The sequence below is a fragment of the Ranitomeya imitator genome, chromosome 1, assembly GCF_032444005.1.
Source record: "Ranitomeya imitator isolate aRanImi1 chromosome 1, aRanImi1.pri, whole genome shotgun sequence".
Lineage (NCBI taxonomy): Eukaryota > Metazoa > Chordata > Amphibia > Anura > Dendrobatidae > Ranitomeya > Ranitomeya imitator.
The window spans coordinates 336872501-336887420 of record NC_091282.1 but is presented as its reverse complement, the minus strand read 5'-3'; the positions used below and the strand labels follow the sequence as shown (position 1 = coordinate 336887420).

The 14920-nt window shown below is 40.4% G+C and overlaps 1 protein-coding gene across 1 annotated transcript in view; it reads left to right on the top strand.

The window, feature by feature from the left end:
* MYO1H (myosin IH) overlaps positions 1-14920 on the top strand; it is a 209884-nt gene that overhangs the window by 122106 nt on the left and 72858 nt on the right. Inside the window, exons 19-24 of the mRNA XM_069759473.1 lie at positions 156-269; positions 795-871; positions 1018-1086; positions 4973-5057; positions 5491-5650; positions 6115-6198. Of these exons, the coding sequence (XP_069615574.1) occupies positions 156-269; positions 795-871; positions 1018-1086; positions 4973-5057; positions 5491-5650; positions 6115-6198 (589 nt within the window). The remainder of the gene's footprint in view (positions 1-155; positions 270-794; positions 872-1017; positions 1087-4972; positions 5058-5490; positions 5651-6114; positions 6199-14920) is intronic.

Genomic DNA, 14920 nt, shown 5'->3' with positions numbered 1-14920 from the left:
TATTTTAAGCATCATTACAAAATGATCGCTCTGCATATTACTCTATTTTGTCCTAAGGCTCACAAATCACAAACTGGCACATTTTCCAAAATTAATTGTGAGCCTTCATCATAACACAAAATAACCTGATTTTTTATTTTTTTTTTGCAATATAGATATAAATCATTGTGTCCAGAAACATGGCCAAACTGGGCTGGTTCTGCCCGAGAAGGAGTTGAGAGATTGGTGAAGCATATTGGGTATCAATCAAATGAGTACAAACTTGGAAGGTAATTTTAACCAACTTTGCTTTTTATGGGTTCCATAATTGAGCAGAAGAACATTGCAAACCAGCCCAAAAATTATCAGTACTTGTCAAGATGTAGCAACTTTTTTCCTTTTGTGCTGGCCCTGACACTTAAAATAAAAATTGCGGGGTGTAGCAAAGGGGCATGGTGTATCACAAGCACAAACATGCAACAAAGTTACAATATGCATGCCGGAAAACTGAAATCTGTGCCATCTGATGGCTAGTGTAGATTTTTCTATATGGCGCATCGGTAGCCTAAAATGGTAACAATATTAAGAAGCTATGCTAAGCTTTAGTTGCCCCTTAAATTAGAAAATGAAGCAACATTTTCAAACAGTATTTTTCCCATTATCTTAATGTTTTGTGCATATAGCAACCTATGCAGACCTATGTGTCTCCATGGTAACAAAATATAAACAAATCCAGACTAAATATGAAGATGGGGTTATATACATCTTTCCTAAATTTTTAACAAAATTTGTTGTTTTCTTTTTCTTTTTTTCAGGACTAAGTTGTTCATACGTTTCCCTCGAACTTTATTTTCCACTGTGGATGCTTTTGAACTGAGGAAGCATCAGTTGGGTAATAATCGTTATTATTAACCTGTCGCCCATATCAGTGTTATTGGTTGAATTGCCCCATTACTAGAACATTTATTATATATTTCATTGTTTCTTTTTAGTTGTTTGCACTTTTCTGTTAAATGTGCTTATGTCTTTAATTTTTAGTTTCTAAAATCCAAGCCAAATACAAAGGGTGTTTAGAGAAGAGAGTTTTTTTGAAAAAGAAGAAAGCAGGTACAGTGACCCATGGATTCTGCTCTTATTTCCTTACTCCAGTAACTTACAGTATTTGCTTGTCTGTATTATGGTGCCAGTAAGCCTGGAGATAAGGGAAAGGTTAAAAATGGAAGTCTTAAAACTATGAAAATGTGTTTTTTTTTTTTTTTTACAGATGACGTAATTGGCATCATAAAGGGAAAAATTGCCGTTATCCCAACTTTTTGTCATAAATTTAGCTTGTTTCCAGTACTTTATAAGGGCTGCCAATTTTATCAGGCACTTTAGAGCAATTTGTGTCTTTTCTTGTCCTGTGGTTTGAGTGGAGTGAGTCTTTCAAATTTATGATTTGTAACTCTTGTAAGGATTTCACTCACTCAGCTGCGACGGCTGACACTCAGGAGACGTGTTCCTTTAAAGTTCACTGGGTTTATTGCTTCATAAACCATGTGGCAAATAACAGAAAGCAAAATGGTCCTTTGGTTCAGGCAAAGAAAAGCAAGTGTCCAGTTCATCCGGCTCAGTCCTGAAGCCGTAACACACTCAGGAGGGTTTCACCTCCTCACATATCTCCTGTGTAAAGGATTAGCCAGTCTTATAAAGAGCTAACCCCACCCAGTAACCCATCACATGATTAGCCATGTGGTCTGACATTACCACAGGTCCTGAAACACATATACAAGATTATGTGCAAGAAAGGAATACTCCGGGCTACATTACAGCAACCAGGCACTTATGTGGCACATACCTCCCATCGACTACAAACCCTTTAGCCATGCTACACTCTTTAAAAAGTGTTTGTCGTGTTACTCTACTTTTCTCAGTTACACATAAAATCCAAACTGATTGCAAAAAAAGTAATATACATTGTCAGAAATGTACTAACAGCACCAAAAAAAAGAATGAAAACCAAAACAGACATATGAAACATTCCCTCTAAAGGTTCTGGTATTTTCATGGCCATGACCATTGCAGAATATGAATTATTGTTATTTTCAAGCTGAGGTAATCAATAAGTAATAATTTGATCGGTAACTTTATAGTAAGTGTTATTGCTTGGGACTCTTACCTGAGCTTAAAATACTTTTGCTCTCTAAAATTGCTTGGGTAGGGAAGATTTTTAATACTGGACAAAATTGTGAAAACATTGGGGTACATTTACTGTCTCATTCTTACACATTGTAAACTTAGGGCTTATTCAGACATCAGTTTTTCTCAGACGAGTTTTGTCCGTGGTTTTTACAGAGAGAACTCATATCTATTATAGTCTATGGAGCTGTTCATATGTCCATATATTCTTGTGGACTGTTTGGGCTGCCCAAAACCATACAGACATGTCCGATTTTGATCCAAGTCTCAGATCAAACTTGTCAATGCTTGCCTAGGGGTCCATGAAAAAAATCAGATAGCACTCTAATGCCACCTATATGCAGTCCATTTTTCACAGACTGCTTGATAGTCCACGTTAACACATCAGTATTTGGTCAGTATTTTATCTATTTTATAAGGATGTGTAAGCCAAAACCAGGAGAGGAACAATCGGAGGAAAAGTGTAATAGAAACAAGTCACCACTTCTGTATTTTTCACCCACTACTGGTTTTGGCTTACAGATACTGATTTTTTTTTTTTCATCCGAGAAAAACTGATGAAACTCTGATGATAAAAACTAACACACTGACCAAATCTGATCAAAAATACTGTTGGACCTCATACCAATTTTTGCGTACAGTAAAAATCATTGACGTCTGAATGAGATCTTGGACTGAAAAGTCTTAGGCTACATTCCCACAATGAATAATTGGTGAGTTTCTGTAATTACAAATTTTCAGCAACATTTCTGCACCTATCAGGCAAATTAGGTTACCGTACTTATATTTTTTTCATTGAGAATTTGAGGTCGTTTTTTTTACATGTGTTTTTGATGCTGCAGTTTTTCATCTCTTTTTTTGTATGTCACCTTTTAAGTAAAGCTGTTTTATTTTTCATACTTCAGGTATTTGGCTTTGAAAACTTTGTTCATACAATCATGTGTGGATTACAAGCGTTTTTAATGAGTTTCTGCAGTAGAAATGTGCTTAAAATGCATGTATTTTTTACATCCGCGTTTCCCCCCCACATTTAATGTAATTCCATAGGGAAAATCCACATGTTAAAGTCAGTGCACTCATGAAGAAATCAACAACATATTGCATATTTCAAACACATACGCAGGTTAGTCTACGCTGCATAAAAAAAGTACAGTGGCTATGAGATTTTTCTAGGAATTTCTCCCAATGTTAGATACTGCGTTTTTTTTGCGCATGGAAAATATGCAGCATCAAGTCTCACCAAACACTCACCGTAAGAGCCTAGTCGTAGGATGGCCATCTTTATCACAGTAGTTCATGCTGTTAGATTAGATAGTCTTATGATATAACAGGTTACATTATTATTTGGCTTACATTGTAAAGGGGGAGGATCTATTTAGCTAAAAGGCACCAGAATACTGGTATGATATGTGCCAAAAAACTGTCTTTCAAGACTTTCACCATATATATGACATTTTTAAACACTGTCTGTGACTTGTCTGACAATATGGCATGGTTACGCTATACAGGGAAGTGACTATTGTGAATTCTGTTATCGAACTCCCTCCTGTGGTCATGAATGGTACTTCGGCGAGTTCTGTCCATGGACTCCCTCTGGTGGCTGTGGGTGGAGCTGCTGCTTCTGAGGTTCCTTCCACAGGTGTCTCAGTTTATTCTTTGGCTGGCTGCTCTATTTAACTCCACTCAGATCGTTACTCCATGACAGCTGTCTATGTTCTTGTACTGGTTCAGTTCGGTCTTGGATCTTTCTGGTGACCTGTCTACTCCAGCAGAAGCTAAGTCCCTGCTAGTTTATTATTTGTTCATTGTTTTCTTGTCCAGCTTGCTATCATGATTTTGCCGTGCTAGCTGGAAGCTCTGGAATGCAGAGTGGCACCTCCGCACCGTGAGTCGGTGCGGAGGTCTTTTTGCACACTCTGCGTGGTCTTTTTGAAGTTTTTTGTGCTGACCGCAAAGATACCTTTCCTATCCTCAGTCTGTTTAGTAAATCTGGCCTCCCTTTGCTGAAACCTGTTTCATTTCTGTGTTTGTGACTTTCATCTTAACTCACAGTCAATATATGTGGATGTGGGGGGCTTCCTTTTCCTTTGGGGAATTTCTCTGAGGCAAGGTAGGCTTTATTTTCTATCTCTAGGGCTAGTTAGCTCTTAGGCTGTGAAGAGGCGTCTAGGGAGAGTCAGGAACGCTCCACGGCTATTTCTAGTGTGTGTGATAGGATTAGGGGTTGCGGTCAGCAGAGCTCCCACTTCCCAGAGCTTGTCCTTTGTTAGTTTAACCATCAGGTCTTTTCGGGTGCTCCTAACCACCAGGTCCATAACAAGTGACTTATCGGAAAAGTGACATGAACTATTGTGCAACGCTAAATATGCTCCAAAATGCCAAAAAGTGTCAACACTAAACAATGTCTAAAAGTCCTGAGCACCCAAACCATAAAATCTGAGTCTTACTTTGAGTCAATGCAGAGTTAGACATTTTTCAAAAATCTGTCTCATTGTGCCAGAAATTTGTGCTGAAATTTTGTTGAATGTTTTGCCCACAGTCTCACACTTTAGGACTTCAATCAATCAACATTTTTTTGACATGTCCAAAGTTTTGGGGCAGGACAGTAACCCATTAAAAAATTTCAATAAAAATTATATTTATGGATACTTTTATGTTTTTAAGTAAACTATTGGCTTAATAATATATCTGTTCCCTTAATAAATCCATGGGTACTGTAGGTAATGCCATGACACATTTACAGCCTTGGTTTTCTGTCACTTCCGGATCTGTACAGTGTAATTGTTGCTTCACCTATTTCTATTACTTCTTATAGCCATCAAACTGGAATCAGTATGGAGAGGAGCGATGGCCCGCAAGGCTGCCAAGAAGCGGGCATGGGCTGCACAAGTAATACGGAAGTAAGAAACAACATAAATGATAATTAAATTAAAAGTTAGGTCAGCTTTCTGGGAATTGTATATTGTTCATTGCTGAATTTATCAATGAGTTGGCATTAAAGTATTTGACATTTTAAAGGGGTTTCCAGTACTAGACTATCCCTCATTTATTGGCTGATGGAGTTGAGAAAATAAAAAAAATACCTTCTGGTTTGGAGTCGCTCTTCCAGTGTCACCGCAGGTAGAGTGATCTTCTCATGAATACAGAGGCCAACACTTTTTTTTCTTACCAAACAGCACAATATGTTTTGAGCAGCTTTACCTAATAGGATAGAAGACCTGCTCCTATAATATGTTGCCCTTAAATATGGCAATATTCAGGTGACAGAGCCACTTTAAAGCCAAATTCTAATTGTATGCTCTTACTGTAACTAGGCTTGTCCCTAATTTTTAGATTCATAAGTGGTTTCATAAACCGGAATAAAAAGTCCAACAATAAGAACAAAGAATTTGTTTGCATGATGAATTACAACTACCTCGTGAGGCTAAAAGACCACGTGCCCAAAAATGTCCTTGACAAGACTTGGCTACAACCACCAATTGCTATGAAAAAGGTAGGGAAAAAATCATAAAATTAAAGACATATTGTTGAGATGAGCCTTTAGAGTGCAGAGGCAAAATCGTAATTTCAGGAAGACTTCTGGACACAGCTAAATGAAACAGGGACAACAGGGACTGTGAAATAGTTGACATTGAATATGTAGACTCCTATTGTGTTACGTAGGGCACTAAAAATGGCAAAGATCAAGGATATGTAGAGTTGTATGGTTGGAACTGTGGTGGGTAATTGAAAAACTGGAGGGAGTCATATTCCTGTGCCTCCTTTAATATCAGGGTTTATAGAGGGTCCCAGGAGATTGACTTTCACAGATCATAAAGTAATGGCATATCATATAGAAATATCATTAGTTTTTAAAATGGAAATACCCTTTATGTCATAAGCAAAAAAAAATCAAATATTTTTCTGGTTACTGTTATTCCAAAACGTTTTTGGTGAAAGTTTACCCCCTCATTACAGACCTCAGAATTGCTGCATAAACTTTGCATCAGAAACTTGGTGAGGAAATACTGCAGATCAATTACTCCTCAAAGAACAGAACAGGTAAGATAGCCAGACCTGGGGCAAAAGGACTCAGAGGTGGAAAGGGACCCCCTCTGATCACAGGGTGGCTTGTCTGCTTGCTTACTATAGTATTCTCCTACCCTGTCCTCCATGATTACACTCTCCAAGCTTTTCTACATTACAATGAACCTGTATCATCCCAGACAGCAAAGTCATTCACAGAGCCTTATGATTGTCTTCCCTTTGAAATAGCAGATGATGCAATATTTTCGTGTCTCAGTAGTCTACAGATTGAGTGGGAAGAAGTTAACTTGCAGACTTCAGTAGAGGTAGTTAACTGCTTGACATTGAGTCAAGCACTTTAGTTCCTTTGGCTACCTGAAATGTTATTATTAACTTTTAGTATAAAGAAAATTGGTGGCGCTTGCTACACTATTTCCTTGCAGCAGATATTGTCACAGTACCACTTTACTGCGTCGTGTACTAAAAGTAATATAGATAATAATATATCCGCGCTAGGAGCAATACCCTTTCATTAAACAATGGACCAATGAATAGCCTGTCAAGTCTTAATTACCTATCAGCCCCACTTTTATCTATGGTTGTACCTTTCAAGCACCATATAGACCTTCAGTCTTTTTCATTCAGTTTTCCCCACTGGGTGTTTTTAATGTAAATTGCCGTCCCAATATGGATACCGAACTACGTTACCTCCTGTGATCCGGTTACTTTCTCTCTATTGCGTTGCTTAATGAAGTCCTCCTCCTATGGTCGGACCTTCAAGTGAGTTCGGGAGCTTCGGCGGGCGGTGAACGCTGCTCCGGCCGGAAGCAGCGCTCTAACACGGCCGCTATTTGTGTTTAGGCAGCGTGAAATAGCTGCGCGCTGTGAAAGTTAGCCGCTAGGTATCCCGACAGTGCAGGACCTAGCGTGACGTCACAGTCACGTGAGCACACACGTGACCGGCTACGGATAGCACAATAGACCAAAAACCGACGCGTTTCGGAATAAACGTATTCCTTCTTCAGGGATGGTCCATGTAAAGATGTGTGCCCTTTTATTCACAGCCGCAGTCGCTTAACCCCTTCATGTATTAAAGGCGAACAGCTCGATTTCGCTGTTCAGACCTTTCGGCATCAGTGTGTCCAGTTCAAAAATCATCCTACTTTCTTCTCTTGACATCTGCTTGATGTAATCTCCTTTCCTCCAACTTCTAATTACTATTTTTAAACCTGTAATAATGGTATCTTTCATGTCGCCTCCATGATAGTCCACAAAATGCTTTGATAATGGGTGACCTTGGAATTTCTTTTTTATGTTAGTCAAATGTTCATTTATTCTTCTATATAATGGTCTTTTGGTTCTCCCTATATACAATTTATTACAAGGGCATTTTATGGAATAAATGACTCCTGGCGTGTCGCATGTTATATGGTCTTTAATAATCCATTCAGTCAGCCCATTTGTAAGCGATAATTGTTTCTTACAATTTAGTCGTTTACATGACTTGCATTTACGACATGGAAAAAATCCTGGGTATGTACGATATGGAGGATGCGTGGTCAGAGATCTCGGGTTCGGGATTGTGGGAGCTATATTATTCGCCAAACTATTCGCTTTTCTGTATACAAACACTGGATGTTCCGATATTTTTTCTCCTATGATTTTATCATCTTTTAAAATGTCCCAGTGTTTCTTCACTATTTTTTTGAACAGATAAGTATTGGCATTATATTGTGTAATTATCGGAACCACCTCGGACATCTTATTCTCATTTTTATTATTTATTTTTTCTTGGAGTAGTTGGTCCCTTGGTATTCCTTCCACTGATTTTTTTGTCCTACATAAGTGATCCTGAGAGTAACCCTTTTGAATAAATTTTGATGTTAAAGTCACCACTTCCTGATTGAAATCATGTATATTAGAACAATTCCTATGGGCCCGGATGAATTGGCTTCTTGGAACGTTTGTTAGCCAACTGGGAAGGTGGCAGCTGTCGAGAGATATATAGTTATTAGCGTCTGTGGGTTTATGGAAGGTCTTTGTGTGAATTTTCCCGTTTTTGATAAAAATAGTCAAATCTAAAAAGTTAATAAGTTCGGAACTGGTGGTGCCCGTAAAATTTAAAAAATACTCGTTTTTATTTAAATTAATAATAAAATCAGACAATGAATCAGGGCCCCCAGACCATATAAAAACAATATCATCTATAAAACGTTGCCAGAGTACCAGGTTCGCACATCTGGGTCCCTCACTATAAATAGTATGCTCCTCCCATTTCCCTACATATAAATTTGCATAACTTGGTGCGAACCTGGTACCCATAGCAGTGCCCCACTGCTGGGAGTAGTGGTGCGCCTCATATTTAAAATAATTGTGAGTTAATATAAATTTAATACAGTCCAAGATAAAAGTCACTTGTTCTTCTGGTAGTAGTCCTTGTCTGTCCAAAAAGAATTTCACTGCCTCACAGCCTTTATTGTGCTGTATAATGGTGTACAGTGAAGTAATGTCTAATGTACCCATAATATAGTGTGATTCCCATTCCACTTTTTCAAGAATTCTGAGAATATGGGTACTATCCTTAAGATAGGATGGAAGTTTAGGAACCACTTTTTGAAGGTGGCAATCTACATACTTCGACATATTTGCTGTGAGGCAGCCTATTCCAGATATAATCGGTCTACCTGGTGGATTGGTTGCACACTTGTGTATCTTTGGGAGATAGTAAAAGTATGGTATCCTTGGGTGTTCTATGTTCATAAAATCGAATTCATTTTTAGTGAGGATTCCCTTATCTTTCCCTATTGTGATAAGTTCTTTCAGTTCTTTCGTATATTTCATTGTTGGATCGCTGGGTAGGATACTGTATGTTCGTTGGTCTCCTAATAATCGTAAGGCCTCTTTTTTGTAGTCCTCTGAGTTCAAGATGACTATACTTCCCCCTTTGTCAGCTGCTCTAATAACTATCTGTTTGTTCTCTTGCATTTGCTTCATAGCCTTACGCTCATTATTGGTTAAATTATTCTTAAATTTCGTACACCTCTTATTATTAACTGTCTTGCTGTCCTAACCCCAGGACGGGGAACTTTTTATCCCCATTAGAATGAAGCAGCAAAATGTGCAACCTGTGCTTTATCCAATCCCTGTGGGACTGCCTTATTTGTGCAGCCCCATAGAGAATGAACTGAGTTGTGGTTGGCTGTCAGAGATGCAGCACTATTTTGTAGCATGGGTAAAATCTGATGATCGTATTTGGTCCCAGTGATTGGACACCCATGGGTCAGGAAACCTGTCCTTGGAGAAGTTTCATAGTTTTTTAGGTTGAAGGTAGACATACAGTTGTGCTCAAAAGTTAACATACCCGGCAGAATTTTTGCTTTCTTGAACTTTTTTTTAGAGAATATGAATGATAACACCAGCATTTTTTCTCCACTCATGGTTAGTGGTTTGATGAAGCCAATTATTGTCAAACTACTGTGTTTTCTCTTTTTAAATCATAATGACATCCCAAAACATCCAAATGACTCTGATCAGAAGTTCACATACCCTGGTGATTTTGGCCTGATAACATGTACAGAAGTTGACACAAATGTGTTTGAATCGCTACTAAAGGTAACATTCTCACTGGTGACCTGTTTGTTTGTAATCAGTAAAAAGCTGAGATCCAGACAGACTCTTGCATCTTTCATCCAGCCACTGACATTTCTGGATTGTGAGTCATGGGGAAGGCAAAAGAATTATCAATGGATCTACAGGAAAAGGTAGTTGAACTGTATAAAACAGGAAAGGGATACAAAAAGATATCCAAGGAATTGATAATGCCAGTCAGCAGCATTCAAACTGTGATACTGTGATTAACAAATGGCAAATCAGGGGCTTTGCAAAAACAAAACCACGGTAAGGTAGTGTTAGGAGTCGAGTTCCCGCCACTGCACAGGGGGAATCTCGAACCATGTCTGCTGCGGTCTCTCATTCTGCATCAGCCGCAGTGGAGCCTGCTCAGCGGAGACGTCGGTCCCAGCGTCTTGCTCATTCTCACTCTGTGCAGAGGGTTACTGCTGCTTTTCCTGCTTCTGCCATTGAAGCCAGTGCTGGGCAGCGGCGAGCAGACGCTTTTGGGACTAAGTCCTGCTTTTCCCCTTCTGAGCATGCCCAGGGCAAGATTTCCCGTTGGAGATCGAGGGTCACATGCTCAGATACTGCAGCAGATCCCATTGGTCCTCCGGGAAGGTCCTGAAGGTGCTCAACTTCTGTAGCAGCCTCTCATTGGTCCTTCTAGGAAGGTCTTGTACATACTGCAGCTATAAAGGGTTTGCATGGCCACATGGCCATGCGCTAGTATACAATTGTAATCGTGTGTGTGTTGATGAGTGCAAGTCGTTCTTTAAAAAACCCATGCCTTGTGTATGACTGTTCGTGTAAGGTGTATGGTTGCAATCTAGCGCCCCGCTGAACTCACAGCGTTAACACACAAAACAGTGTCTACTGCTGTGACTGCCAGTACGGCGCCATGCACCAATCGAGCGCTTCTTTAGCCCAAGTCTGGGTGGTTAGTGGCGTCCGCCTGTACGGCACAGTTTGCACTCTCGTGCTATTTAATTATTAGTTTTGTTACGTGCGGTACTGCAGCCCAGTGACGCAACAGGGTTCGCTTCTCTCACACAGGGTGAAGCTAATCTGTGTGTATCCTCATTGTACCGCCATATAGTCCGTCATTGCTTAGCAGCAGGTACCATCTCTGCACGGTGGACCCCGGGCTGCGAACGCACCTTATTCCTTTTCTCTAATTATTTGGTGCGTTCCGCTAGCCCTAACAGGTAGACCAACAAAAATGTCGTCCACAACTGCCAGGAAAATTGTTTGGGATTCAAAGAAAAATCCACAAATAACATCAGCTGAAATACAGGACTTTCTGAAAACTAGCGGTGTGGCTGTTTCAAGATGCACAATAAGGAGGCACTTGAAGAAAAATGTGCTGCATGGTCAAGTCACCAGAAGAAAGCCATTAGTGCGCAAATGCTACAAAGTATTTCGCCTACAATATGCAAAACAGCACAGAGACAAGCCTCAAAACTTCTGGAACAAGGTAATTTGGAGTGATGAGACCAAAATTGAACTTTTTGGCCACAACCATAAACGTTACATTTCTAGAGAGGTCAACAAGGCCTATGATGAAAGGAACACCATTCCTACTGTAAAGCACGGAGGTGGATTGGTAATTTTTTGGGGATATGTGAGCTACAAAGGCACAGGAAACTTGTTCAAAGTTGAAGGAAAGATGAATGCAGCACGTTATCAGCAAGTACTGGAGGCAAATTTGCACTCATCAGCCCAGAAGCTGCGCATGGGACATACTTGGACGTACCAACATGACAACGATCCAAAACACAAGGCCAAGTCGACCTGTCATTGGCTACAGCAGAACAAAGTGAAGGTTCTGGAGTGGCCAATCTAGTCTCCTGACCTCAATATCATTGAGCCCCTCTGGTGAGATCTCACTCGCGCAGTTCATGCTAGACAGCCCAGGAATTTATAGGAACTGGAGGCTTTTTGCTAAGAAGAGTGGGCAGCTTTACCATCTGAAAAAATAAAGAACCTCATCCACATCTACCACAAAAGTCATTGATGTTAGAGGGGGCATTGAGAAATGGGGTATGTGAACTTTTGATCAGGGTCATTTGGATGTTTTGGGTTGTCATTACAATTTAAAAAGAGAAAACACAGTAGTTTGACAATAAATAGCTTCATCCAACCACTAACCATGAGTGGAGAAAAGTTTTGGTGTTATCATTCATATTCTCTGAAAAATGGCCAAGAAAGCAAAAATTCTGCCAGGGTATGTAAACATTTGAGCACAACTGTAAATCGGTCAAGTTAAATCTATAGCCTAACATGTTGATCCAGATGAAGGCAAAACCCCCATGATGTAGATGAATATAGCAGCATATTGGGGGGAAAATTCCTTCCTGACTCCGAACACGGCAATCAGAAAAGTTCCCTGGATCGACGCCCCATCACAAAATCTAGTACTCATAACCTGTAATATTAAGTTTTTCAAAAAAGTCATCCAGGCCCTCCTTGAACTTCACTCCGTGAATCAACCATTACAACTTCATGTTCCAGAAAGTTCCATAGTCTCTCTGCTCTTACATAAATCATCCCAAGAATAAAGTGCAAAAAAAGACGGTATTAAAATTTATTTTATTAGAATTATTTAACTAGATATATTGTTGTGAGTTCTGTTTTTGGGCTCCCTCTGGTGGTTACTGATGGTACTGGGTGACTTGTCTTTCCTGGGTTTCTGGGTTCCACCTGTTCCATCAGCATATGGGAGTTTCCTATTTAACCTGGCTTTGCTGGCATTTCCTCGCCGGTTATCAATGTATCCAGTGTGTCTTGTTACCTCTGCTCCCTGCTCCTAGAACCTTCTGGACAAGCTAAGTTTGGATTTTCCTGTTTTGTGTTTTTCTTAATTTGGTTTTTAGTCCAGCCTGCAGATATGTGATTCTCTGCTGCTGGTTGCTCTAGTGGGCTGAAATTGCTTTTCATGTACCATGAGTTGGCACATGAGTTCAAGTAATTTCAGGATGGTTTTTTGAAGGGTTTTTCGCTGACCGCGCAGTTCACTTTTGTATCCTCTGCTATCTAGCTTTAGCGGGCCTCATTTTGCTGAAACTGTTTTCATACTACGTATGTGCTTTCCTCTCATTTCACCGTCATTATATGTGGGGGGCTGCTATTTGCTGTGGGGTATTTCTCTGGAGGCAAGAGAGGTCTGTGTTTCTTCTGATAGGGGAAGTTAGATCTTCGGCTGGAGCGAGACGTCTAGGATCATCGTAGGCACGTTCCCCGGCTACTTTTATTTGTGTGTTAGGTTCAGGGTCGCGGTCAGCTCAGGTTCCATCGCCCTAGAGCTTGTTTGTATCTGTGCTTGTCCTTTTTGTGATCCCCTGCCATTGGGATCATGACAGTATAACCGGCCCACAAAGTGTTAATTGTATTGGCTGAAGTAGGAGGATAAGTAGTCTGAGGAAGTTTTTTTTTTTTTTTTTTTTTCCCCTCAGAGTTTGCTGCCTAGCCTTATTGCAGCCTGGCTACTTCCTCCTCCTCTTAATCTTTGAATGGCTCTGATCTCAGCTGTTTATCATGGACGTCCAGAGTTTGGCTTCCAGCCTGAATAATCTTGCCACTAAGGTTCAAAATATACAGGATTTTGTTGTACATGCTCCTATGTCTGAACCTAGAATTCCTGTCCCAGAGTTTTTTTCTGGAGATAGATCTCGTTTTCTGAATTTTAGGAACAATTGCAAGTTGTTTCTTTCTTTGAAATCTCGCTCCTCTGGGCTCAGCAAGTCAAGATAATTATATCTTTCCTGCGGGGTGACCCTCAGGATTGGGCATTTGCATTGGCACCAGGGGACCCTGCGTTGCTTAATGCAGATGCGTTTTTTCTGGCATTGGGTTTGCTCTATGAGGAACCTAACCAAGAGATTCAGGCTGAAAAAGCTTTGTTGGCCCTCTCTCAGGGGCAAGATGAAGCAGAAATTTATTGTCAAAAATTTCGGAAGTGGTCGGTACTTACTCAGTGGAATGAGTGCGCTCTGGCTGCAAAGTTTAGAGATGGCCTTTCTGAGGCCATTAAAGATGTTATGGTGGGGTTCCCTGCGCCTGCTGGTCTGAATGAGTCTATGACTATGGCTGTTCAGATTGATCGGCGTTTACGGGAGCGCAAACCTGTGCATCATTTGGCGGTGTCGTCTGAACCGTCACCTGAGATAATGCAATGTGATAGAATTCAGTCCAGAAGTGAACGGCAAAAGTATAGGCGGAAAAAAGGGTTGTGCTTTTATTGTGGTGATTCAGCTCATGTTATATCAGCATGCTCTAAACGCACAAAAAAGGTTGATAAGTCTGTTGCCATTAGTACTTTACAGTCTAAGTTCATTCTGTCTGTGACTCTGATTTGTTCATTATCATCCATTTCCGTCGATGCCTATGTGGATTCAGGCGCTGCCCTGAGTCTTATGGATTGGTCATTTGCCAATCGCTGTGGGTTTAGTCTGGAGCCTCTGGAAGTCCCTATTCCTTTGAAGGGAATTGACTCTACACCTTTGGCTATGAATAAACCTCAGTACTGGACACAAGTGACCATGCGTATGACTCCCGTTCATCAGGAGGTGATTCGCTTCCTGGTACTGTATAATTTGCATGATGTTCTAGTACTTGGTCTGCCATGGTTACAAACTCATAATCCAGTCCTTGACTGGAAATCAGTGTCTGTGTTAAGCTGGGGTTGTCAGGGGGTTCATGATGATGCACCTCCGATTTCTATCGCTTCATCTACTCCTTCTGAGATTCCTGTGTTTTTGTCTGACTATCGGGATGTTTTTGAGGAGCCTAAGCTCAGTTCGCTTCCTCCTCACAGGGATTGCGATTGTGCTATAAATTTAATTCCGGGCAGTAAATTTCCTAAAGGTCGTTTGTTCAATCTGTCAGTGCCAGAGCATACTGCTATGCGGGATTATGTTAAGGAGTCCTTGGAAAAGGGACATATCCGTCCATCTTTGTCCCCTTTGGGAGCAGGTTTTTTTTTCGTGGCCAAGAAAGATGGTTCCTTGAGGCCTTGTATAGATTATCGTCTTTTGAATAAGATTACCGTAAAATATCAGTATCCTTTGCCATTGTTGACTGATTTGTTTGCTCGCATTAAGGGGGCTAAATGGTTCACTAAGATTGATCTTCGGGGTGCGTATAATCT